Source organism: Brachyistius frenatus, unplaced genomic scaffold, assembly GCF_029030835.1.
Source record: "Brachyistius frenatus isolate BFR_SWC_R1_liver_20210118 unplaced genomic scaffold, ASM2903083v1 Contig_76, whole genome shotgun sequence".
NCBI lineage: Eukaryota > Metazoa > Chordata > Actinopteri > Embiotocidae > Brachyistius > Brachyistius frenatus.
In genome coordinates, this window is record NW_027210675.1 from 1,205,722 (window position 1) to 1,233,436 (window position 27,715).

General features: G+C 42.7%; 1 protein-coding gene across 5 annotated transcripts; it reads right to left on the bottom strand.

Moving 5' to 3' along the window:
* Positions 1-27,668, bottom strand: LOC138626699 (brain-enriched guanylate kinase-associated protein). 5 transcript variants are annotated; one of them, XM_069708544.1, is made up of 7 exons: positions 27,106-27,668; positions 24,011-24,048; positions 10,673-10,834; positions 8,169-8,235; positions 6,018-6,125; positions 5,468-5,548; positions 1-2,328 (listed from the first exon to the last, which is right to left on the bottom strand). In XM_069708544.1, exons 1-7 carry the CDS (start codon positions 27,406-27,408, stop codon positions 910-912), a joined length of 2,178 nt encoding a protein of 725 aa, XP_069564645.1. In that variant the 5' UTR covers positions 27,409-27,668; the 3' UTR covers positions 1-909. The 5 variants fall into 5 exon arrangements, with proteins under 5 accessions (XP_069564645.1, XP_069564649.1, XP_069564646.1 ...); XM_069708548.1 differs by lacking the exon at positions 27,106-27,668 and adding an exon at positions 13,572-13,776 and having other exon boundaries at positions 24,011-24,154; XM_069708545.1 differs by lacking the exons at positions 24,011-24,048; positions 27,106-27,668 and adding exons at positions 13,572-13,776; positions 23,561-23,644.
* Positions 27,669-27,715: the final 47 nt, after the last annotated feature.

Consider the following 27,715-nt stretch of genomic DNA (forward strand, 5'->3'; position numbering starts at 1 on the left):
TATGTATAATTTGTGCTTTATTAGGCGAACAAAACAACCAAAATATATAAACATGCATTGTTGTCAAAGAAACAGGGTTACAGTGGCTTGGTGGGGTGTGGGCATCCAAATCTGAGGTAGAGTGGGGGGCAGGAAAACCTCTCTGAGGGATACAGAAGAGCAAAACTAAAGAAATACCGACTGCTAAGACAGATGTTTATACCTCAAAACGTTCCATCAATAACAATAAAATCACACCCACCGATACTGTCAAATTCAATTAACAGAAGAAAAAACTAAACAAATGTTTCTCATTGATCATTTAAGGAATTTGTTCACCCCCCGCCCCCTTACTTCCAACACTCATGTAAATCTTCACAAGGCCAACAGAGTTTCAGCCGATTAAAAATAATGACTAGAACAAATCTATGTGCAGTTTTATTGGGGCAAGTCTCAATTAAAATATAGCATTGGCAGTTTTTTTTTTATTTATGTACAAGATCCAGGATTATCTAGAAGATTTCTTTGATTGTTTTGGGTGTATTTCTTGCTAACAGCTACATACAAAATATATCACTAGATTTTTAGTTGGTGTATATTTGTACATTTGTATTTTAAATACATACACATTCTTACAAATGTTAAGGGCTCCTCGAGCTCCTCTGCCTGTTTCCCCCTACATCTAACTCTTAATATGACTTACTTCCTGTGGACATTAGTATTGTAAACAGTTACCATCCACTGCCACACAATCAATGCTTTTAAATGATCAGCAATAGTTACATAATCATGATACTGAATTATTTGGCTCCTGGCTGCTATTCGAACCATTTTCTATCAAAATGGTGGCGCTAACAGAAGATGTAGCAGGACACGTCAGGGCCTTACCTCCGCTATCCTATCAAAGGTTAAACCTAATTGGAAAGTTCTTCAGTTCAGAAGCGTTCCATAAAGCTGGGCCTTCGTCAGACTGTCCTTCCTGGAAAGTCCCAGGGAGCCGAATTTTTGGTTGTAGGGAGGAGGAGGAGGAGGGGGCGGAGCCGGGGGAGGAGACTGGCTCACCTGCGCAGGCAGGCTGTGCATCTCCACTTGATAGTGCTGCAGCTCCGCGGCCATCTCCAGGGACCTCTGGTGGAGGGACTCGGTGGAGCTGTTGGGGCTGGGGTCCACGTAATCTGTGCTCTGGCCTCCAGCCGCCACGTTGCCCTCCCTGTCTTTGGAGCTCCCTGATTGGTAGAGGCTGTGCTCCGACTCCTGGCTATCCTCGGCCCGGAACAGGTGGGCTTGGCTGTGGGCCTGCCGCAGTCCCGGGCTGCACTCGGGGCTGGGGCTGGCGGCCACCCACGCCTGGTCCATGACGGCCGCTCCTTGATGGTAATAGTCCGCCCCTTCCTGGAAGCTGCTGTAGAGCGGCCCGAGCCGGATCTTGGAGGGACGGACAGAGAAGTGCTGCTCTGAGAAGCTGTAAGGTGAGGCCCGGCCCGGACTCCGGTAGCTGTGGGCACTCAAGTCCTCCACACTCAGTTGTCTCCATCGACCGATCAGCTCCTCCTCCTCAGGGGCTAACGTGCTGCCCCGGCGACTATCTCCGTAGGCGACGCTTGGGGAGGAGGACGGAGGGAGCGGCTCGTAGGGCTCACTGAAACAGGAGGACATGGTGCGACTGTAGACAGGTGAGCTGCCGTTCTGGTGGTGGCTCAGCTCCGTCTGCTGGAAGGGATGAGCTTTGGCGAAGGCCCTTGGACTGTCCCTCTCCCAGGATGAATCACTCTTTCTCTCATAGTCCCCAGCATCTCTCCAGTCCATGTAGAGGGAGTGGTGGCGCGGGGAGGAAGCTGCACTGCTGGGAGGGCCATTGCCTTTGTCCTCGGATCCCCCTCCGCTGAAGCTGGAGTAAGAGCTGGAGCCGGCACCCAGCGTGGCAGGGAACTTAGCAAAGTGCTCCTGAGAGAAGCCGGCCCTCAGCCCCATCGAACCCTCCTCCGGGTTGCTGTCGGTGGAGTTCTGGGGCCCATACAGCAGCTTCCTCTCACCGTGGACATCCATGCTGGGCCTCCGCTCGCGGTGGCGATCGTCGGGACAGTACAGAGCCGTGTCACTGCTGTACAGGTCGGATTTGTAGGCTCCACGGAGCCCTAGGCGCTCTCCGGGGCCCAAACTCTCCAGAATGAAATCATGGTCCTGGGTTTGGGGGCTGGGGGAGCGGGAGGCCTGGCTGCTGCTGCAGGCTTCATCTGGCTTCTCCAGCACTTTAGCGATGAGAGAGGCCGGGACGGAGTCGGAGTAGGTGTGACAGAGAGGCGCCTCCTCCAGGTGCAAGGTCAGTCGCTCCTGAAAATCTGCAGGCAGCTACAAGTGCCAGAGAAAAGAGAAGGCCGGGAAAATATGTGAGATAAATGCATTCCTGAGATATTTCTTTAAGAAGTTTTTGCATATAATACACATAATTCTCAAGCACCTAATTCTGTAAACTGTTTATTGAACGCTGTATTCTCTGTATCAAACACTTCCTGCAGTCTCTATCATTGTAATCAGAGGTCTGTATACCTCAAAGACACCTTTCGATTTTACAACAACAAAAATTTAAGTTCACTGAATTTCACACTGAGTAACAAGTCTACTAAAATCCTAGTTTGCCAATTTGTGTCAAACTCTACAATATTAATTAAGATTGTTAGATTGGGAAATGAAATATCAAATCAGAGGCACGTCCTCAGTTTGCAGCTTCCATCCATGCCACTCTTTGTGTTTAAAACTGCAGATCTGCCAGTGTCCAATGGACTTATTTTTTTGGTTCATGTGTGTTTGCGCATTATTTTTCATAACTTTATTGAAAAAGTTATGAAACTTTTTCATAGCAGCTAGTGTATTCTGCATAACTTCGGATGTGTTGTAGATGTGGGTTGTAGCATAGATGTATGAAGTGAGCCTGATACTTTATTATATCGTTCTTTCTATTATGGAATTTCATCATTGGACGTTTTAGCTTTGTAAAAACGTTTCCAGTGTCAGGAAAAGTTACTTTATTTGAGTTAAGCCCTCATAATGTATGTGGAGACACCACAGACGTAAAATTTTAATTTTAAGGAGTCCGCACCATCTTTTGAATTTGGTATCGAGCAGTTACATTGTGAATACTTGGCTCTAAATTTCTGCCAGTATTTTTTTGCCACAGTCTGTCTTCAGTCCCCAAAGCTCCAAATTGCCCATCAGTGTCTCACAATGGGAGCCACAAACACATTTCTTTGTTTGATGACCAAAGATGTTCCTGCACTTCTCTCAGGACTGTGAGCTTTAGTCTTAAATCAGCCTAAAACCCCACGTTGTAATGGGGTCTCAACATGAAACCTCTGTATTGCATACACACTCAATTTATGATTATTTGTAGAAAGATATGTAACTCATACTACAGTGTAGTTTCTTAATACACTGTCTTGATGGCTTTTTTTTGTGCTGCATGCAGGTTGTGTTGTCCCTGTGCCCTGCTGTATGTGTATCACCATGTCACTTACTATTAATAATTTCTGAGCACGACACCACAACATCCAGCTATTCATTTACCTGCCTCGGCTGCAATAATCGTGCTCACGACAACTGTAAAAAGTGTGTCATTATCAGAGGTGAGAAGCTGAACAGAGAGAAGAAAACACAGCACGTGACGATGAAGGCAAACTGAGAGGTCTTCCTCAGGAAAAGAAAGACATGGTTCTATTTTGAGCATTTCTCAATAATAATTAAAAAAATCCTCCATCCACTATCTGTAGCTACCTCTCCATAGCAACAAGCAATACGCTAGCTGCGGCACATCATCAACAGGAATCAAGTCAGTTGTTTCTAATTGCCAATGAGAATTAGAACTTTATAGAAACACTAGACCGAACGCAAAAAGGCATTTTATCATAACAATTTTATTACAACTTGGACCGAACTATCAGCCACTTAATTACCGTCCACAAATTTTTTTTTTCATTTGGGCTTGTTTTGAACGAGATCACAATTAGCTCTTGTGTAGTGTTCAGAAATGCGAGCCCGATCATTTTATACCCTCTCTGCGCTTGTTTTGCAAGCACAACAAACGGCTGGAGCACTTCAGTGGGCGCTGGAGAGCCGCTGCACTTCTCAAAATGCTGCAGCACCATTCATCAATATGCTTTCGATTAGCTCCTGCCCACAGGACCAGCAGACCGCTGGACGTACACCGAGAGCATGTATAGCCTCTGACCCTCATTATGTTTGGCAGTGAGCCCGCGGAACAGTTTTTCACCCTGTGATAGATCCCACACCGTGTACGGTGCAGCTGTGCATGCATGTATCTGTGTGCTCTGTATGTGTCTGGGGCGATGTTTTATGAGTCTTACGCAATAAAACGTAGTTTGCATTGATATTTCCTTCCAGCCATAAGGGCAAAATGTGGAGAGGAATGATTTAACCTCATGGACATGTGCCAGCGTCACAATCTACTCTTGTCACATGGGCGAGCCAAAAGGCCCATGGCTGATGCAGCGGAAAGTGGCGCCAAGCTGGCTATGTGTTAAAACACTCATCAATACCCACATGCTTTGTTTTCACAAGCAGCAGCAGGACAGTGTGATGAGGCTGCAGTGTGATCCCATTTACATTTTGCCACGTACTGTAGTTTTACCTCCTTTAACAGTTAGCCGTCCTTCACGTTTGTTCACAGCCTTGAAGTAGTTTCCAATGCTGCTTCATGCTTAATTATTGTCAGACAATTATGTGATGAGCAGACCTGGTTGGAGGACTTGGTGGACATAGACACACCTGATTGGACAGTACAATATATAATACAAATGATGCCTTCACTGCATACCTTCTGCTTACACGTTACATGATTATATACTGTAGGTCTAGACTGATAAGTTTTTCAGGAAGTCTGTTAAACCTTTTGAAACCTGGCCTCTTTCATCTCTCTCAGGTGAAGCTTATTTAAACCCCCCAAAAAACCCACCATACTGCTTTAATTCTTCAATCTCTGTCCATTCTGCAGTGACCTACAGTCCTCATCGCGCTCCACCAAGTCTCGTCTCTTATCTTTTCTGTTTCTCGCAGAGCAAGATGACCTTCCCTTTAACAGTCGAGACAGCAAATTCTTTGTCCATCTCATGTCATGAGCAGAAAATTCAGCTTAGTGCTGCTCAGGAAACATCTCACACTTTTTCTTTACCCTCACAGCTACCTCACCAAAGCTTTCTCTTTTACCTGGCTACAACTGAAAAAAAACAAAATTCTTTCTCTTGTGGATTCACATCAAATGTCAACACAGAAACCCTGCAGCTCCTCTGCTTTTCACTCGTGGCTGCATGTGACTTTTGTGAGTTTAAATGTGTCATCTATTTAAACTGCTGAGGATTAGGCCGAATCCCCACTAAAACTGAAGAACGGGTGAAATGTGTTTTTTAGAAATGGTTAAAGAACAGGATTTATGTGAAAAATTAGGATTGAAGCCTGTAGAAGTGAGAGTGGGGCTCACCTCGGAGAGCTGGGCCCGGTAGAGAGACTTGTTGCAGTGGAGGAGCTGAGCGGCCAGGTTACAGTCCTTTCTGTACAGTTCCTGTGGAGGTTCAACGGGGCCACAGATGGATATTCAAAAGTGTTGCTGACTATTTCTGGTCTTTATTTGGGTAAGTTTCACTTTACTTCTGTTTCCCAAAAAACAACTTTGCCTCTTCAGAAATGTGAGACTGAATCTGACTGTTAATATCTGCAAATATTATCCGTTTTCTTTAATTGCGAAATTAATTTTGGTTTCTTTGGTTTAGCATTAAAGAGCATAAGAAAAGCATAAATGTCTTCAGTTGCTGATATTCCATCTGTACAATATAGTGTGGTAAGCTATATACTTGGAGGAATGGGAATTATTCCACAGTCTTACCTAAAACTTTTGCACAACTAGGTTTTTTTTTTTATTACTAACGCCAGTGCTAACATGCATTGCTTGGTCCTGCAGAGATAAATGAATATTACTGTTGTTAGGAAACACCAGTCTGAGCAGCGTGATGGTCACTGGGATCTTTACTCACGTTGTCCTCTTGAAGCTTCTCGATGGTGAGCTTCGCCTCCATCATGTGGTTGTTGAGGACGATGATCTCTCTGCTCAGAGCTCGCTTCTCATCGTCGTGGTGCTGCGACTGACGGCAACAGGAACAGAGTTTTAGAGATCACAAACAGAAGAATACACTTGGAAACAACATTCGGAATATATCAAATCCCATTACAATAAATTCCCACATGTCCAAGTTAGTTGCTTATGCTTTGTCACCAAATATATATTCTTTTTTTTTTTTTTTTTTATCATGAATACATTTTACAAATAAGGTTGAACCAATTCTTATGGATATGAAGCCTTTAAAGAGAAAAAAAAACCTGCCTTGTGAATGCTTAAAAAAAAAAGTATAAATGTAAACAAAAAGTAAACATTGTATCTGATCTTGGTTCTAATTACAAATACAGGATGGATTTATAGTTGCAATATGCAGCTTTGCACGGTGACGGTGTTGATGTGGTAGCAACAGATAAAACAGCTGAATGATTTTGGCTACGATTTGTAACTGAGAAACCGTGATGTCAGTAAACAGAGTTTTCACAAATGTACATTTTCTTCTGGGTGTTGCATTTGGTGTGAACTCTCAACAAATTGATTCAGAGATTCTGTCAACGTCCATAACTGTCAGAAAAAAAAAGTAGTTTGGATACACGGCAGCTGTAATCAAAATGTGCACCTGTGGTTTGACCCTTCAATGCACAACATGAGTCAAAAGTGACCCGACTGAGTTTTTATTTTCTATATCTTTGCAATGAATTATTTTCGTCATTCAGTATTCTATGTATTCCTCAATTAACTTGTTTTTGATCATCACAAATCCTTATTTTCATTTTTTCTTTCTAAGTTTTTGAGTAAAAAACATTTTTGTATCTCTACCCTTCTAATGCACGACCAGGATAAAAAAAATGACCCGTATTCATTGCAGATGTTATTTCATGCATGTTTACTACAGATACACTACAGTTTCATATCAGTATTATAAGTTATAAGTGGAATATGTATGTGTGAAAAGTGACAAACATATGTCAAATCTTAAATGTATTATTGTTTGGTCCAAATCACACCTATAATAATAATAATTTTTTTTATTAGTGTTTTGTTTTTGTTTTTTTGTTTTTTTTGGCACACTAGCATACATGGGTCAATTTTGACCTCAATGTGTAACTTGATGTAGTGCTACAAAAAATATTTTTATTCATGGAGTATGAAAGGAAGAATGAGAATAATCATTTGTGGTCATCAAAAATAAGATATCTAATTGGAATATTAAATGATGAAATAAATTGATATATGAAATAACATAGGAAATGAATACGGGTGACTTTTGACCCATGTTGTGCATTAGAAGGGGGTTGCATACAGGTAGCTTGTGTACCAAAGGGATAAGTGTGCCAAAAGTTTTACCTCTTTATAAAACAGACACACATCCAAAGTATATCACAGTGTTTATCTGTCTTGTAATTACACTCTGTGTAGGTGTGCAGGGCCGAGGGGTCAGATAGGTTTGTGGCACCTCTGGAGTAAACAAGCTTTACGATTAAAGAGACTTACTCAGCACCTCTCTCACCTTTGAGGAGGGTATACGTGAGATGAATCAATAACAGCTGATGAGAACACTTTACAAGACAAAAAAAAGTGGCTTTTATTTGAAAAATGACCAATTTTCTTAAACACAAAACTTCAGTGACCTTCAGCTCCTTGTTATCTGTACCTGGTGTCTCGCATCACCCATTCGATGAGCGTTTCTCAGCTGTCTATTCAACAGCAGAGACACCTGATGGTCATACAATGTTCTCAGGCAGACTAGTTAATTGTATCTTTCCACCGGCAAAAGCAACGTCTGACAAATGAAGTGAGGTGCGGTACACTGGGGAACAATGGGTTTGCTATCACTCTGCCATTGGAAGGAGGACAGCCAATTGTAATAAGCCATAATTAACATCAGTGGTACCAACAGCAGGGCATTCATATTCACGCTGGCTCTCCAAGTGTGCCATCTCTAAATCCTGCGACTCGCTTAGATGCTTCTCTCTCCTCCGTCTACAGGTATTTAACCGGCAAGCATGTCTGGGCTCAGCGCGCACTTACAGACGGGCTTTAAAAGACAAACACAGACTTAGACACTTACATTTCTGTGGATCTTTTCCTCCAGATCTTGGTTGATCCTCTGCAGTGCTGAGTAGCTGCTTTGTATTCTAAAAGGACACAATAAACGACATCGCTCACTTGCAGATAGTAGCTTGTGCATACACATATAGACAGTAGCAGCCAGGGACCTCTCCAAACTGGAAATAAGCACAATGGCAGGCTCTGCAGGACGCAGGTCGAAGCTGAATCGCATGCCATCGTTTTAGTGTACGTACAACACCACAATCATTCAGACTATTTACTCTATTACGTGTGATCCCGAAGGAAGAGACACACAATAAATGGCAACAATTCAAAGTAATGTTAGTCAGTCAGTCCTTATGACAGTGAATCCCAGACTGGGGACCTTGAAATTTATCTGAGGGATCACAAGATGATTAAAGGAAAAATCAAATCTGCTGCACAAAATCATGTATTTCTGTCTTCTTTAAATTGAAATGTTTGCACTTCTCCAGGTTTCTAAACATTCCTCAAAGGAAACGATGCAACTCTTTGGTTGATGGTGCCGTCATAATGAGACATGGCTTCATTTTAAGTTATCACAAATCCAAACTAAAAAAACGGAACAACTTTCATGTGCAAATGATAGGTTAAGGCTGTGAAAAAAAAACCTGCTTTACACTGCTGCTAACAAGTTTGACAAGTAAGATTAAATAACACAGGCTCAGATAAGAATCAGGACCTCACAATTTGCTCATCTCTCTTAAAGTTGATATTACATTTGACCTGATGAATTACACTGTCATGGACTGGAGGATCTTAATTTGCACTGTTTGTTCTATAAAACTCTATAAGGATGGTCTCAAATAATCCCATGTGATCACTTAAGCTCCCCTTCAGACGTGATTAATGAGACCTAAAGAGCTGCTCTAATATGAATAATAATTAGTTTTCCCACAAAAAGTTCAAATACCTTGTTAAAAATCTTGCAACATCTCTGGAAATGCAACACAAGATATATATACAGTGGTCGATATCACTAAAATATCAAATGGCTGCAAATGCACTTAATGCAGTTTTAATTGTTTTAAGCCAAAGCCCAAGAGGAATGAAGAATTCAAATCAATTTTGAAAAAATATACTATTTTACTTTACTGGATGATACCAGTTTTAAACAAATATGTAAAGAAATGTTGTGCTGTTTTTCACACATGATCATTTTTGCTTTTCCGTTCACTATATTTCAACGGTATCTTATTGGATTTAATTCAGGAGACCTATGGTACTTGTCCAGGTCATGGTTTTCACATTTTCGACTCCTGCTGTGATTGTTGCTGTTTGTTTGGGATCATTGTCACATTAGAAAATTCTTCTCCTGCCAAGCTTCTTTAGACTGGGAGTCAGTTTTCATTCAGTAATTGGGTGCACAGACTTGCGTTCGTTCTGCCGTCTATCAAAGTAATCTCCTCTTCAAGGTTTTCATTCATGCAGCCGCATATCAGCGCGCTCCCACTGTCATTTTTAACGATTGGCACTGTGCAATCACTTGTCGTCTTGGCCAGGTCCAAACCAAACATGCCGAATCCGATCTGATCCAAACAAACTTATTTTGGTTTCATCTGACCAAATATTGTCCAGCCAATATTCATCAGGCTTTTTTTCATGTTCTTTCGCAAAGTTTAATCTTGCACGTTTTGTGAGCGATGGTTTACTCTTGGACTCCGTTGAGACTCACATCATGCAATGTTTTTTGCAGTGTCTGAGCAGTTGGTGAAACAACACTTTCACTCGCCACAGATAATTCCTGTGCCAAGTCAGGGATAGTGAGTGGTGTGTTATTGAATTTTTTTTTTTAATTATTTTAATTATTATTATTTTAATTTTTTTCTTCATAAGAACCCATATTTCCAAGAACTAATACTTCCTGTCCCTCTTCGTGGCATTCATAAACAAAAAGTTACTTTGGTAATGATGTCTTTTCTTCCTTTCTTGTTTTACAGGATGTTTCCTGGAAATAATTTTATAATCTGATGATAATTATTTGGTTTGTCCATATTGTGTATTTTTCTTTAGATGATAGGAACAGCCTGTGCTTAATTATTGAGATATTATTCAGTCAGTAATTCGTAAAAATGTATCATGTGCCTTGAATTTTATTAATAAAGCTAAATCTCATATGAAAGAAATCCTCTGGTCTTCATTAACAGCAAGAGAAGAATTACATAATGTCCTTTTATCCGGGCTGCAAGGGTCTCCTCAAAACTCCCTTAGTATGTTTCATCTTTCCTCAGTTTTAGAGTTTTTGTTCAGTGGACCAGAACTCCAGATTGGCTAACTGTGGATACCCATGGGTGAATGTTGAATTTTTAAAGTTCAGTGCAACACTTTGCACCATATAGTGTGGGGGAAAAAAAATGATTCACTTCAATGTCTAACCCCTCTGGATGTTTTTAAACTTTTAACTATGGACCTCGGAGCTTATAGACCTTTCATATTCGCCTCCTTTATATCCTGAGTGTTGTGCAGTATGTACTGTGGGCCTACCTGCGCAATTTGTCAGTAAACTTGTCCAGCTCCTCCTGTGCTCGGCGCAGCTCCGTCTCCAGGTACTGCCGTGTGGAGTCAAACTCGCTCTGCAGCAGCTCCAGCTTGTGTGTTGTGTAGGAAAGCCTCTTCCGTAAGTCCTCCTTCTGCTCCAGCAATGAACTACGCGCACGCACGCACACACACACACACACACACACACACACACACACACACACACACACACACACACACACACACACACACACACACACACACACACACACACACACACACACACACACACAGAGAGATACACAGCAGATGATTGAGTTCAGGGCATACGGTTGAGGATACAAGCTTGTAACTTGGGTCTATGCTTATGAGGGTCTACATATCTTTTTAATGCACCCCTGAATGGCCATGCAGCTGCGATGAACATCATGAGAGGGTGCTAAAACTGGAAAAGTTGCTTGTAAAAGTGCTTTGTATGAAGAAAACATGATTTCTAATTAAGAATCCAGGCAGGGGGAAAAGGAAGTTAAAGAGCTTTTGAAGTTCTGCAGCACATCACAGAAATCCAATCAGCAGTGAGATTGGGTCCCCCCCCCCTCCCTCCCCCCCAAAAAAAATAAAATAAAATAAAAAATTGGAGGTTGTAATCTGTGGTGAAATATGAGCCAATGAACTCTAATACATCATATGAATAGAAGCTGAAGGCTCAGATTTACGAAACAGCGATATCCCCCACTAGTAATTCAGTGAGACAGCACAATGATGACTATTTTTAGAGTATGTGCATTACCTGGGTTTCAATCTAATAAAAGGGCAAGTGTGAGTGGGAAAAGAGGAAATGTCTGTTGCCGTGATGGATCTGAATGTGCACGGCTGGGCTTAATGGACCTTGTATTGACGGACAGATGGAGGAAGGAGGGTAATGACTCTATCTGCAGCCGGATAACAGATAGCAGAGAGTGGATGGAGATGTGGTCACATCGCTCTTTTCACTTCCTTTCTTTGTCTCTTTTTCTCCCTTTTAACGAGATCATAGATTCAGAAGAAGGAGGCTGAGAGAGGCGGAAAAAAATAAATCAGGAACAGGTTCCTTTCAAGGACTTTTTCAGGTCACTAAATAGAGGTATCACCCAGTTTTCATCTCATTAGCATGCATACTAATATTTCTGCAATCAGTGGGATGAAAAGTAGAACGAGTCAGACCGGACTTCATGCAGAACTTCAGTTGGGTTTGCTAAATATTTTGAGTTTATCAATTTCTTATCAATTTTTTGTTTAAATTTTAGTGTTATAATCCATTTCATTGGGATTATTACATTTGTACAGGCACACAGACACGGCATGGTCAATATGAATTGATTCGTAGATGCACCAAACAGGCATGCTGATGCCATACAATACAGATGGACCACATGTGTTTTGCAGATTCATTTTTGAAATGGTCCATTGAAATGATGGTCCACATGACATAACTTACATGCACATTTTCTGATCTCCCACCATTGTGGTTAAAATAGTGATTCAGAACATGTACACACTTAGCTTAAGAACAAAAAGGTAGGAAATAGTCAGTGACTCCAAATGTTTAAACGGAAATAAATCAGCAAAGTGATTTTGGCCTCTGTAAAGTCTACCTTTGTTTAGGTAACTAATATTATCTGCTTAAAGTTAGTAAAAAGTTCACTTGGTTAAAAGGTTTGACAGAAGACTGGATGTAAACCAGTTTTGTACATAAGTGTCATCGGCTTCAGAGCCACCATCCTCAACTTTTTAAGAGTTTTGACAAAACTGGAGAGGCAATAATGAGCCATCGTAGTGTCCAGTCATTGGTGTTGCCTTCCACTGCTGGAATCAGATCTTAGCAGGTAAAGAAAAGCAATAGCTTATAAAGGTAAGTTTCGGACATTGTAATTATGTCGAGTTAGCTGTTTGATGAGCAGTTTGTTGGATGTGCCTCAGAACAGTTGGAATATCTGTTGGTGACTTGCCTCATTAGCTCATCATTTAGCCATCTACCAAACTGAGGCAATTTTATTTAGCAAACAATCCAGGGGTACTGACTTTGTTTGGACAATTTAAAACTGATCTCAAAGTGCAGCTAATGGCAATATAAACCATACGGAAAAACATTCCTGATGCTGTCGATATAATGGTTTTGCAGTGGCTCTTTTTGTGCTACCACCGATTTTCTAAAAACGGAGATAAGCAAGCTATAACGTAAACTCAACGGGGAAAAAAAGCCAACTGCTGACTTACAGCAGGGCTTCAGTCATTTAAATGTTTCTACACAAAGTATTTTTGCCGCCATCAGAGCTCTGCATTAAGAAATGTTTGCGTGAGTCCTGTTTCCGCTTGATCGCCTGCAAATATGGTCCTACAACCAGCTGAATGCTGAAAGAGATACTTGTGGTGACAACATACTGGATCTGAAATACTGTTTCCTGGGAAGCTACTGCATCCACAACTACTGTATGTCAGTGAGTAAAAAAAAATACCTGCCTACAGGGTGATTCAATGAATGTGACTGGATGGCATTTGATTGCCGCATTACCCAGCAGACCCCACCCCGTCACCTCCCGCCTCATTTTGATGGGCAGCCATTCACCAGGGAATACAGGTGTTTGTTGTTTGGTGGAGGATGAGTTTACGTGAGGTAGCTCCAGGGATGTAAAATCCCCCATTAGTGACCTCCTCAGTGAACAGGGGCTGAGTCAGACATAATGAGTGTTTTCATTCCAGTGAGATGAGATGACGAGGCAGCGTGACTTCTGGGCTCGGAGAGGCGGCATGAGGCTGCTTTAGCACCACTGGACGGCAACAGGAGACACCTTGTGGGCGGATGAACGGACAAACAGATAAAAACGAAGATGGATGGAAAGATGGCGTCCGAGAGATTCTCTCTTACCTCTTTTTTGGATGTTTGCCGCCATTTCGGGGGACTTTTAAGGCGGTTTTGCCAATGTATATCTTTTTCATGGTTTGTCTGTGTTCCTTCCCTCTCATGTGTTTATAGGGCTTGACGACAGGGAGCCGGCATGTATGTTAGTTTCCCAAAGGAGATCAGCTAAGTCTGGCCGGTAGAGTTACTGAGTTCTCTATCTGTGTTGATCCTGCCAAACAAACAGACAGACAGGTTGGCAACTATTAGTAACTACGGTTCGAGAAGTGATCCTGTTTGAAGGACAAAGTTGATTTAAAAAAGGCCGGACATATGCTGCCAACATTTTGCATTTACAGTCGTCTTAACGGCAAAAATCCCCACATTTTTTGTCCTTGACAAGAAAAGGACAAACAGCATTAAACTCTGCACTAAATTCTGACTAACAGACTGCTTTGAAGGTTAACATCTTTCAAAAGGGTACAATCCTCCCTCCGTGATGGAGCTTTGGGACTAATTTTCCTGGTTTTTTGGTTTTACTTATTCCACTGATGTCGCTCTATGTTGTTTCCTAACAGTGAAACAGTGGAAGTGAAAATGAAAGTACAACTATATGAGGCATTATTGGTAAATGTCAAGCTTTGGACTCGGTCCTTCAGACGTAAAGAGCAAAGGCTTCTTTCCGTTATCCAGCAAAGTTCACCGATCATGTGAGGGGAATCCAATGAAGCAGATAGTCGGTATATGTTCAGCAGCTTGAACTCTGTAAAATGTATATTGCTTCAATAAAAAATCTTCATGAACAGCTTGTTTGTTCCTCTTAAATGTTGGTTTCCCAACCCTATGTAGTGAACATTTGCGAAAACTGATGATGTATTAGCCCCTTGAAAACATGGCTTCAGTTTGATAGTATATCTCTGTAACTCTAAATCTAAAAATCTTTAATAGTTTGATACCCTGGAACTCTTAATACTTACAGTATCCACCTCATTAGGACAGTTTGATCAGATTTAGTCTTTTGTGAGTCACGCCCACTTCAAACTATTAGGAACAGAAATATTGCATATGAAATAACCAAAACTGTTCTAAATTTAGCAGAAAACAATGAATGGATGCAGAATTTCTCTGCTTTGGATAAAAGCAGAGATGAAAGTCTTTTGCGACAGGCGGATATCAGACTTATCAGTAAAAACAAACATCCCTTGCAGACCCAACGTCTTCATCTCGTATATGTCCAAACAAAAAGGACACGAACTGACACGTCCACCCAGTCTGAACGAAAAGAGTTTGACAAGGCCAAAAGACCGAAGCCTCTTGTATAAATATTCCCTCCGTCCCTCCAATCCTCCGTGTCTTGATGGCGTCGGCAGCACAGGTGCAGCCTTCAGCGCACAAACAAATGGTGCAGGTTATTAGATGAGACAGCCCGTCAAAGCTTGATCAAAGCTCCTCTGATCCGAGCGCAGCGCTGACCATTCAGCAAAGAAAACAATGACAGACTGTGGATGTGACCGCTGTGGGTTAGAGCTGAGAAAAGCGTCCTGTGTGAGGGTGTTGTAGCCGGAGATACTGTACACACACGTGTAAAAAAAACCAAAAAACAGATGACATCAAGAAACATGTTGATCCACTGACACCCAGTTGTTGGGAGGTGATTTATGCTGCTGGCTGACGAGGCAGAGAGACATGTACTCCCCCAGATGGTGACAGCTCACCACTGCCGCTGGAGCCTTCACTCCAGCTGCTCCCCTCTGAGTCATAGCACACCGGATGAGTGTGTGTGTGTGTGTGTGTGTGTGTGTGTGTGTGTGTGTGTGTGTGTGTGTGTGTGTGTGTGTGTGTGTGTGTGTGTGTGTGTGTGTGTGTGTGTGTGTGTGTGTGTGTGTGTGCGTGTGTGATTTGGCAGGTGTGAGGACGCCTTTGTGTGTGCACGACGTGTAGAAATGTGCTTATACATCTAGATGCACACTTCCTCGCCCGTATGTATATGTTTGTGGGGGTCTGAGTGCGAGCGTGTGCATCTATATGTCTTAAGTTTGTACCTACATGTGTGTCCGTGTGTGTTTATGCTGCGGCATCAGCTCTGCCCATTCGATCTCCTTCTGCCAAGGAACGAAATAAACCAACTCTATTTGCCCTAAAAGTCACAGAAGGACGGCAGTTAGCACCACATCTGCAGGCCACATCAGGTGTCCGCTGTCAAACCGCCAACACACAACCCCCCCCCCCCCCCCCCACACACACACACACTCGCTCATTCACTCGCTTGCCTCTTTTTCCTTTAGCCGATCTTCACACTGCAGCAAAAACCTTAGAGGGGGCTCGTTCAGATGGCGCTGCCTGCCACCCACTCGTGCCATGCTGACATTTGAGAGGAACTCAGAGCATTGAAAAGAAGAGGAAGAGGGAGGTGGTAAAGGAGAAGGAGGACATTAAAGTTGTGGAAGGAGGGAGAAGGAAAAGCAGGAAGCTTTTGGGGAGGAAATGTTTGCCAGAGTATTTAGAATTTAGCCAAAGACATTAAAGAGGAAGCAATAATTGCCCAAATTAGAGAGAAAAATCAAAGAGAGAGGGTGTGAAGTCATCACTAAAAATCATCATTCCGCTTTTCTCCTTCCTCTGCTTTTCCCTGCCTCATCCGCCTATCTGTTTCCTCCCTTTCTGCCGTCCCGATCGCATCTACCTTGCAGATAGATCGGAGCTCAGGAAAAGCCCTTATCACAGGCCCAGACCTCAACATTAAAGCGGGGGAACCCGAGTGGCTGACTCATCCAGCAGCAGGCGAAGAAAGAAGACAAAGATGACACTCTTTCTGCCCTGTATACCTCCAGATTAACAACCAACCTCCAGCAGTCACTCAGGACAATGACATGTACAGTATGACTCAACCACCTCACGGGGAAAAATAAAATCAACTTTTAAATTATTCTGTGAGTGTGTGTGTGGGTTTATGCCATCGCCATTGCTCAGTCCGACATTGATTAACATGGGGAGCAGACACCTAAGTAGTTACACACCAACTACCAACATCATTAGCAGCAGCAGCAGGTGATAATGACCTGCTGAACGGATTTCATGTGCAGCTGATGGCGCTCGGCACAGGGGGAGTGTGTAATCACGACACCATCCCGAGAGGATTTTAGGATGAGCTGGAGGAGAGGTGGCGGAGGTGAGCTAAGTCCCAAATCCAAGCACAAAAATATACACAGTTCTTTGCCGCTAAAATCCCAAAGATCAACAGAAACATCAGATTGAGTCCAACATCAAACTCAGGAGAATCTGCAGCAAAGATTTAGACAGAAAATAGATGAAAAAAAATGAAAAAAGGAAATATAATCACAAAGGACCAGTTTCAGTATCACGCAGGTGTTTTAATGAAATAGTTTTCACATTTTAGGAAAAACTCTCTTTTATTTTCCTGCCAAGAGATAAATGAGAAGACCAACAACACTCTGTATCGGAAATATGAAGCTACAGGCTGTTAGGAAACATGGCTAGCCTGTCCTGTCAGAACATAACAACACCTCTAAAGCTTACGAATTAAGACAGTTAATCTTGTTTGTTTAATTCCTACATAACAGAAGATATAATTCCTGGCCAATTATCAAAATGCCTTAACATTAAACAAAAGATTATAAAGTTCATTTGTGAACTTTAGAGGTGTTGGTAGGCAGAGTTTGTTACTTGGGCACAGTCCCCATTTCCACCTATTTCTAATCTTTGTATCAAGCTAAAGCTAACATGCGGCTGGCTGTATTATTTCATTCTTATCTATTTAAACAAATAACACTTTTTCCCAAACTGTAAAAGATTCCTTTAAAGCTCATCAGATGCCATCGTTCAGTGGTTTATAATATGCAGGATCGAACAACTCCATCACAAGGCTTCCATTGCACAGGCTTAAAGTCGATTTCTGTTTTTTTAATGTTTGGTGTTGGTGAGAATTGGAGGGTGTAATACTGGTCTGAACAGGACCTGAGGCTCATTGTTTTGGTTGTTTATTGATTTACTTTGAGAAACACAGAGATCTATTTTTTTTTTTAAATAGCCTTTTTCATCTGGGTTCCTATTGCACATCCCAATTCATTCAAATGTTGAGTTTACGGCACCTGATAATTGTTTTGTTTGAATGAATGCAGTGCTCAGTTCACAGAGATTAAAAGAGGGAAATGTTGATGAAATGTAAATGAGTTCAAGTTTACATTCGTATACCTGAATGAAAAAAAAGGAATGGTGTAAAGTGGTCTGATATGATTTTCATACTTTTTTTTTTTCATTTCTGATCTCTTAAAATCAACAAAGCAATTTTTTAAACCTTAAACTATATAAAATATATACATATATAAATTACAAATATTTAAAAAGGAGAGTAGAGAAATGATTTCCTAATTAACAGTTTGCTTAAAGTTCAAAGAAGCAACATTGTGTTTCCTGTCAATACAAATAACATAAACAAAACTAAGTGAAAAGGTTGGTACTAGTACTGGTTCTCTAAAAGTGCTTTTGACAAATTACGTGCGCTGAAAAATTAGGAGTTAGAGGCGAGAAACGCCTCCAGCCATAACAACACTGACATGCACACATAACACACACACACACACACACACACACACACACACACACACACACACACACACACACACACACACACACACACACACTAAGCTCATTAAACACACATACACAAGCACATGCTGTTCTACAAAAAACAGCATCAGCCTGAAGACAAGAAATCCATGTTATGGTGCCAGTGAATCCTACCGAGAGCTGTCCTAGCAAAGCCACTGAGACCTCGTCTTTCTCCGACCCAGAATCCACACACTCACATGGAGACTTCAAAACTCTCTTGCTCAGTTTGAAAGTCTAAAGTTTTGCAGTGATTACTGTGTTCCAAGTCAGTGGTTCTGAATTGCTTTGGCATTTCAATTTTTCCGTACAGTTCAGAGTAAAGAAAAAAACACTCCCGTCCACTGTCTTTTTTTTTCTGCAGTGTCCTCACATTTTTGGACGCTGACTTCTTGGTGGAACAATACAGCTGCTGTAAATTTAATAAGGTTGTAAATGTTGTGGCATTTAACTCATTTGCGCCACAAAAATAAGGCCAGTGTTTGCAACCCATGCAGCCACGACCAAAAGGGGATGGGGATGGAGAAGCACAAGCAGCTTTCAAAAGGGTTCAGCTCATTAAAATTAGAACAGACACAAACACATGCGCACACAAACACAGCACACTGCCCACCATCACAACATATCGCTTAAGAGTGGAGCTCGCATGGACAGGTAGTGATTAGACAACAAAGGAACAACCTCTGCAAATCTGCGAGCCTGCGGTGTGTGTTTGTGTGTGTGTGTGTGTGTGTGTGTGTGTGTGTGTGTGTGTGTGTGTGTGTGTGTGTGTGTGTGTGTGTGTGTGTGTGTGTGTGTGTGTGTGTGTCCCTAAGCATTTGCCTCATGCACTTATACACATACAGCAGGCGGCTCAGATGTACTTACTGGCCCATCCATGAGTCTCAAGAGGCTGCCTAAAAAGCCTCAATTCGGAGATGCATGAATGAAGCGTTTGCAAAAAAAAAAAAAAAAAAAAAAGACTATATTGAGAAACTATAGAAAGCAATATAGCGCTAACAGCTTTGCAGCGTAGTGCCATTAATGTAGTGGCTTTGAAAAAAAAAAAAGATGTGTAATCTGTGACCTCCAGCTCAGGATCATCACAGGCAAACAAGCCTCAGAAATGTGTTCGAATAGCATTAATTTGCGTGTTTAATTCTCCTCGAAGCTCCCTCACATGTTGCTCCTCTTTGTTACCAAGGTCACCGGGATTTTACATCTAAAAGGTTTGCCGTGCGGTTCAAATGAAGGTTTAATGCTGCAGTTAGACATTTCAGAAAACGCATTTGTTTGCTGTTTTTGCTTCGAGTTAGATGAGAGGATTTTGATCACGTCTGCGCAAATGCAATGAAATCTCATACCTGCAACTTATAGCCCATTATTTATTGTACAGACATGAGTATGGTGTCTAACCAAGAAAGTGGAGGCCTCGTTCTAAAAACTCTTGAACTTTTCATTTTGATAGAATTACTTCCATTTTATATTTGTGTTGGAATATGTGTAGAAATAAGAAGTTTTGGTTGCTAATGCTGCCGTGTTTGCTGACATTTTCGTTGAATAGTAAGCTCATACAGTGTAACTTTAGTCATGCGGAGTTTTTCTTCGTAACTTAATAGATATCTGCCAAAAAAAAAAACAACAACAAAACAAAATTCACCTGTTACGACGCCTTTGTGTTTACGGCATTACGTTACCTGAATGATAAATTGTCGTCCATGTTGCCGTTGCCTAGCAACAGTGTTCTCCGGCTCACCGGTTCCACCTGAAGGCGACATAAACCGACTTTCTCCTGGCTATCGTCATATTAACCGTACGGATATGTGTGATTTTTACCTTTGGTAAGAAAGTAAATTTGCATATTTCCCAAATAAGTTTTACTATCCCTGAAATCTTTTTCTTGCAAATAAAAAGTTGAATTCATAGACCACATTTTTTTTGTCTCCTACATTTGGCCGTATTTTGACTCAACCCCACTGCTGAAATAGTGTTAAAGTAGTTTGGTATAAAAAGCTAAATCCTAAACACTGCTTTCGCTTAATAGTATATTTTAGCATTATTCAATAAATGTCGTGGGGCTCACGGTGGCAGCTGTTCAGCAACACCTACATAAGTCTCACTTTAAAATTATTAATTTGACTGACTGAGGAAGGAACTGCGTCACATTGCATATCACTATTTAACTGTTCAATTCAAGTCAAATTACCAGAAACATTGAGATATAGCAGCTGTCATATATAGAGAAACTATTTAGGCAGCTTCATCTCCATGAAGAATAAATCTGACCTGCACAGTGTGACTGCCGGTGGTGAGGAGGGCAAAGGGGAGGAGGAATAATGGGGTTGAGATGATAATGACCCCTGGAGGAGCTGTCAGTGCTTCGGGAGGGAGAGAACCACAGACAGAGTGGGAACGAGAGGCCGGCTGTTCAAACTGCACAGGACAGAGGAGAACATTAGTCTGTTAGAGCCACGGCGTCCACTCAAGCCGGTCAAAACTATGATTCAGCCTCTTCAGACCAGCCTCTCTCCCACGCTGCTTTCACGACTCAGACCGGCTCTACAGGAACTCTACAGGAACCCTGAAGGTGCCCTGCGGTATCAACACCTTACAGGTAGAACCCTTTGGTTCCTGTAAAGTTGTGAGTTGAAGCTAATGTGGATCCGACTTGTTCCCCCCAAAACCCAGTCGCTTGGTCTTCCTCCGCCCACCACTGCTGACTGAGATGCTTCGAACCGGTCGTCATAACAATCCTGTCAAAGCCACGCAGGTCTTTACACCTGCGCATTTCTCCATTGAACTAAAACCAGTATCGAAAACCTTCACATCGGTCACACCGTTTTGGCTCAGTGGTGTATAGTGAAAGTGATTTAAATGAATGAAAGGGATTATATAGTGGCTGAAGTATGAAATATTACTGACTACCGTCAAATAAAAAAATAAAAGCAGATACCTGTAGAAGAAAAGAAAAGACTTTAAATGGTGAACTTGAGTCGAAATTAAAGAAACACTACAAAACCTTGAGAAAGCCGTTGTAGCACACAATTAGATTATATGACTGATACCACTCTGGCTCCGTCTTCAGGCAACAAAATCCACCGACCAGCACTTCTGTACAAATCTGATTTGATCCGTACAAAAAAAAAAAACTAAAAACGACAAGTTGTAGTTTCACTCGGGCTTTCGTACAGATTAAACAAATAGGACAGCTTGTTAATTAGAGAGTTAAGCTATCTTTTTAAACCATTTCCAGTCCTGCTGCTAAATTCTCTGTCTCCTGGCTGCAGTTTCATAATTGACGTCTCAATAAAAAAAAAAAAGTGTGTTTCCCAAAATGACGGACTGTTCTTTTAAAGCACAACAGAATAATAGAGTGGAGAAACATAATGAATGCGGATGCTTTTATTCAGGGCACATGGGGTCACTGAATGTTTTAATGAGTCGCCAGACCTCCACCCAAGTGAACACCTGGGAGAAGTCGCAGGGATAATGCTAGCTATTTATAGCTTGCATATCAATGAGCATTTGAACTATTATTAGTCCTTTTTCATGACACTACGTTTCAGCCGCGTCAGACCGGCCTGTCTGTCATGTCACTTTTAAATACAACTTGCGCAAGGAGACCTAAAACAAGCTTGAAAGAGTAAAAAGCAACTTTTAAATGCCTTTTCTTCCTGTTTAATGTGGTTATTGAAATAGTATTATGTATAATATTATATTGACATCCTCTCAGTACATTTGATAGAAAAAAAATTTAATCTCACCAATCAACATCTTAAAAGTCTAAAAACCAAGTCAAACAGTTGTTTCCTTGCCAGCCAAGGATGTCATTTCAGCATTACTCTTCCAGACAGCAGCATCATAATTTTGTCCAATTTTGGGCTGTCAATCATCCTGGAAGGGCAGCTGTCACTAGTTTTTTTAAGTGGTGTCAATCTCTTTTTCTTTTTTTAAGGAACCACTTCAAATTGTTTGACATTCACTGGGATATTTCAAAAACTCTTTGAAACTATAAATCTGTTTATCCAACCAAGGCCTCCTCTGCACTCCAGCTCCATTGTGTCGCCATGCAAAATTTAGAATCTCCATCTCCGCCACAGGGCCCCGACGCCGGAGCCCGGCCAAGGGAGGGACAGAGATTGCGAAAGAGAAAGAGAGCAAGAGAGTGCGAGAGATTTCAGGACATTTCATCATTTAGGCCAGAAGGCATCTCGGAGATGAGGCGCGGGGGTGTTGGAGGAGGAGGAGGAGGAGGAGGAGGAGGGGGGTGATGGAGAGGTGAGGTCAGACTCTCAGGTTTGGGCCCAGCTTCTTGTTTAACCCTCTCGTCCCAGCGTTTTCAGAGGCTACAGGTGACCTTGTTTCCCCAGTACAGAGAGCGAGGAGATGAGGCACAGGGCTACCCCCTCTTATCTCGGCACAGCTGCTATAATTCAATTAAAGCTGTGACACAGAGGTGAGGACAATTGATGCCTCATATTAGAGAAACACCCCGTCAAGATTAATTACCCCTCATCGGCTGGTTAAACGGCTTTTAGACTGTAATCTGCCTGAAATCGTAATAATACCATCGGCAATCGAACACAAAAGGGAAAGCTCGGGATCTATTTTCATCTGTGCCGGATTAATAATGGTTAATTGGTAACGGTATTAATTAAAACATGCCTACTGTAGGACAGTGAGGTAAAGAGGAAAGCGAGGGAGAGGAGGGTGAAACTGCTCCTGCATTTCGTCATGTTTCCTTTGCCGCTTTAATTCCTGTGTAATGCAACTTTAATCAGAAAAGTGGGTGAGCACTTGTAATTTTGTAATGAGCTCATTCAAATCTGTTTATGCAGGCATGTGAAGGCATCAGCTTGGATCTTACCTTGATTTGTGTTCATATCGAGACTTATTTAGACACATAAAGAGCTACTATTGCTTAGTTATTCATGGTGGCAAAGCAGCGCTATCATGCAGAGTAATTAATCAGTGTTATAGGTACATTCCGACAGGTGATTGTCCAAAAATATCATGCAGAAGCAGACACGTCAGTCGTGGATGGACATTTTTACAACCTCAACACATTCGAGACTTAATAAAAAAAAAAAAACCTTCTGATTGATCTGCTTTTACAGTAACGCCACATTCACTGCAGTAAATTTCTAGCCAAGAGATTCCCTGCGTACAACCGTTCAGCCTTGTTCTGCTAAAAAAAATAAATTAAATACCCTTTTATGTTTGACAAACTATCAGAAAAGAGAGACGATTCCCAACAGCACTGCATCAGTGCAAGGAGAGCACGAACTGACACCGCGAGTGCAGCCACATCACATACAAATGAGCACATAAACATTCACACACAGAGGTGCAGACACAGCCAAGCCGAGCTTTTGTAATCCAAATCAAAGATGCAAACAGAGAAGCAGTACCTTCCGCTCACGCAGAGCTTCATCCTGGAGACTTAGAGGTAGAAATCCTGCTGCCCGAGCCTCGCTGGTGATGGAGAAACTCCCCCCTCCCCCTCCCCCCCCCCACTCTATATGCTATCTGGATTGGCTTACCCAGCTCTCCCTTAAAGCTCAGAGAAACCCCAACACATGCACACCCCTACCACCACTGCTGCCACCGCCACCAGCACCACGCCGCTCCAACAGCAACAGCAGCAGAGCCGGGAGGGAAGACAGAAGGAGAGAGAGGCTGTGCAAGAGTGGAAAGATAGAGAGGAAGAGTGGGAGGGAAGGAGCTTAAAGGAAGAAGACAGGGAGAATGCGGGGGCGTGAGGATGGAGGGCTGGAAGATATGTGCAGAAAGAGAGAGAGAGAGAGGGAGAGAGAGAGAGAGAGAGAGAGAGGGAGAGAGAGAGGGAGGGAGAAGCTTACCTGATAGTGTCTATGTTGTTCATCTCTTCGTCAGGCACCTAAAGGAAATGACAGCATGTTAGTGGAGGGGACATATCAAACTGGCCCAGGAGCTGCCAAGTAGAGCATCGCTGCAGCACACACACTCCACACACACACACACAAAAAATGAAACATACATATTCAGCAGGCACGCTCTCTCTCTCTCTCTCTCTCTCTCTCTCTCTCTCTCTCTCTGTTTCCCCTCTGTTTTTGTTTATGCCCCCCCACACACACACACACCACACACACACACCCTCTGCTCTGCTCCCTTCCCCTTCTTTTTTTCTCCCCCCCCCCCCCTTTCCCACTCCCGCTCGTGAGAAAGCTCATCAGACTGCAGCCGGATGTCTACATCTGCGCTCACTTGAGGTGAGAAGAGAACAATCATATCATACCAGGAGCGCGAGAGGAGAGAGTGAGAATTAAGAGGGGAAGGAAACGTAGGGGGAGGGAGGGAGGGAGGGAGAGTGGAAACCTCCAATGCAGCCAGACTGCAGATACATGGCAAAGGCCCCCCCCCCCCCTCCCCCCCATGAGGGGATACTGGCAGCAACTCAGTATCTCTGCCGAGGTGCTGAATCGCAGAGAGGGAGCAAGAGATGGAGACAAAAGAGACGGAGGGGGAGGAGGTGGAAAGAGACAGAGGAAGAGGAGAGGAGAGGAGAGGGGAGGAGGTGAGGGGGGAACAGGTGGTTCAATCTGTTGAATCTTACATCTGAAGTCCCCGGCTGTTAGAGAGAATACGTTTTATGAGTCTGCTGCTGCCGGCCCTCTTTCCGAAGGCGATGAATTATGGATCAACTTGAGAATATTCCCCCTGAATTCTCATCTTCGTTCAGATTTAGGGTGCAGGCCCGATCGAGTGGGACATTTATGCTGCTTTGTTTTCACGTTTCATGATTTGGTGAGTGTGCTAACCGTTTTTTTTTTTTTTTTTTTGTCCATGCAGGTCCGTTTAGTGTAATTAATGAAGGAAGAGACCATTGCAAAGACATGGTTTGATCTCCGAGGGTCAGTGGGAAACGTGAACGAGTCAGAATAACTACAAGAACCACCTTTGAGCCTGAAGCGGGATGGGGGGGGATGGAGGGAGGGGATGCCTGATGAATTTAGTCTGCGTCTTCGGCGAGCTCACAGCAGAAGGTCGAGTGGCTGCAAAGAATGTTTCGTTTGTGCGCTCGCACGAGTACAAGGACTTTGTGTGAGGAGACGCAACTTTGCAGCGACACGCAGACACTCACACACTTTGCCGCCGAGATGAACACCAACAGGCTCGCATTGCCTGCCTCTCAGCCCCCACACCACCCACCTTTTTTTTTTTTTTTTTTCAAGCAGTTGCTAAGGTGACGGCAAAGGCTGAATTTTTAATCAGACAATAAATTAAGGCAATGTGATCTTCTCCTTTATTATTAAATGGCAGCGGTGCCCGATTGTGAACATCTGTCAAGTGTGCCTCGGGTTTGGGGAAGGAACACTGACAAAGACTGAGAATCAGAACAATCGCTTGTTCAGAGATTCTTTGTATTGTCCAGGGGATGTAAAACATGGTGGTATTTGAGCCGAGTAATAAGCGCTTTTATGTTTTGCAGCGAGTGAGGTAATGTGCACTTTGAAACACGATAACCACAGCCGGATGGAGTATTATCTACCACTGAGATCAGTGTCGTACCGAGACTTGCGTTTGATGCAGTAATTGCTGATTGAGCCTTCAGGCGTTTTCCTCTTTTCAATGCACACCGCTGCTTTACGTCCGTGGAAACACCGGTTGCTCGTCCTCATGAAAAACGGTTGTTTTACCAAGGTTCTCTGCTTTGCACTGCCATTTTAGCGAGGTTACGTCTCATGCTGAGTAAATGATGGATGCCACAAAATAACTGCAAGCGAGCGGGCTGAGTCAGTAAATGACTGCATTGTTCGGTTGAGATCGTTTGTGTGGAGGAGTTGCTGATGGGTAGAATGCTAATGAGGACTCCCATAAAAGCCGGCTCACCGGTCAGCGTGAAGCAGCGCTCCGGAGCGGACTCACGGACTCGTCGTCATCTACCTGAACTCGTGGATCAGCTGAGCGCGTCAGCGTGGATGAGCGGAATAACCCGCACACCGACTGTTAAGCTGTTGTCCAAATGCTCCAAATGTTTCACCGATGAAAGATTCAACAGATTGAATCATTTTTTTTTTTTTTTTTTACAAACGGATTTGAAAAACTAAACAAAACTAATTAGAATAGAAAGAAGTTTTCAAATTGAAACTAATTTTTGACCACTTGGGGGACAACAAGATGTGAAGGCAACACTGAGGTCATCATCATCATCACGTTTTAAGTTTATATTGTAAAACTTGTTCGAAAAACTTGATTTTTTTTTCTTCACATCTAGGAGATTTGAAGTCATTTTAGCATTTGTTTGGAGGTTTGTTTTGGGGAACCAATGTAATGTCAGTTCGATATTCACAAAAGAAGCTGCCTGTTGCGAACAAAACTGCTGACAAGACGTTGACAAGAACAGTGAGAGTGAACTAAAGTTTCATGGTGGCTCTATATCTATAAATCTGCTATATTCCGTATTTATCTATAATATCCCCTTCTGTTTTTACATTTTCTATATTGTGTATAGTTTACAGTGCGTGCACATGTGTGCAACTGGGTTAAAGATTTAAATATGTATGAATACATGCGCTTATGAGAAATGAACATGTGCAAGTTGTGAAAATAAATTCCCCATAGTGTAAAATAGAGATTTTTTTTCCATATTTTTCTACATATATCTGGCTTTGATCATTAATTTTTTTTTCTTGTGTTCATTTTATGTTAGTATGAATTATTAAAACAAAACCCCAGAGTCTGAATTAGTTGTAACTTCATGACATTTTCCTTTTCCCATTTTTCCTGCACATTGTATATTAATAGAGTCGAAAAGCCCGAGAAAAATCAGGAGCAGCTCACTCAAGTTATACAAAGACTTGATTTTTTTTTTCAGACATCACTTCAAACTCTGAGAAACAATTTCCGCTCCAATCATAACATATGTTCAGAGGCCTGGCTCTGATTAAAGACTGGAAAGAGTTTCATCACTCACCATGTTGATGCCCCTGGGCAGAGAGACGCTTCTGTTGGGGTATCTGGGGAAGTCACAATGAAACTCAGGAAAGGGATTCTTCATCTCAAATCCTTGACAGAACTGTGGAGGAGGTGGAATCACGTGTTTCGCGTCTATTTCCAGCTGTGGCGGTGTCTCTGCTCCTGTCTCCGAGCCCTGTGGCTCGTCATCCCTCCTCACTGTGTCAATGTCCGTCTCCAGATAGGTCCTCTTTGCTGGGTCGGGGAAAGCCTGCTCTTCTGGAGTCTTCTGCTCGAATAAAGGGCCCTGCTGTTGGGCCATTGAGCGGGGCAGCCTGGGGCTCAGCGCTTGGATCTGGTCTTCAGGCTGATCTGGGTTTGTGGTGGCGAAGCCAGAAGGAGACGTTGGTTTTCCAAATGGCTGCAGGCTGTTTGGTTCGAGCACGTTGGACGTCACCTCATCCAGGAACTGCGAAAACTTCAGTTTGGATTCGATATTTTCCTCCAGCAGCCGCTGCAGGATTGCACACTCATGGCTGGTGTGGGTTTGTGCAGAATCCCTCCCCTGACACAGCCCAGCCCTCTCTGGCCATGCGTGCGGTTTGTTGTGATCGCGGCCTCCTCTTTGC

Excerpts from the sequence above, each read along its gene's own strand:
- LOC138626699 (XM_069708544.1), bottom strand. The coding sequence starts at position 27,408 with ATGGCCCAACAGCAGGGCCCTTTATTCGAGCAGAAGACTCCAGAAGAG. Across the intron at positions 24,049-27,105 it reads TGCCCAGGGGCATCAACATG|GTGCCTGACGAAGAGATGAA; the intron begins GTGAGTGATGAA and ends CATTTCCTTTAG. Across the intron at positions 8,236-10,672 it reads TTTACTGACAAATTGCGCAG|AATACAAAGCAGCTACTCAG; the intron begins GTAGGCCCACAG and ends GTGTCCTTTTAG.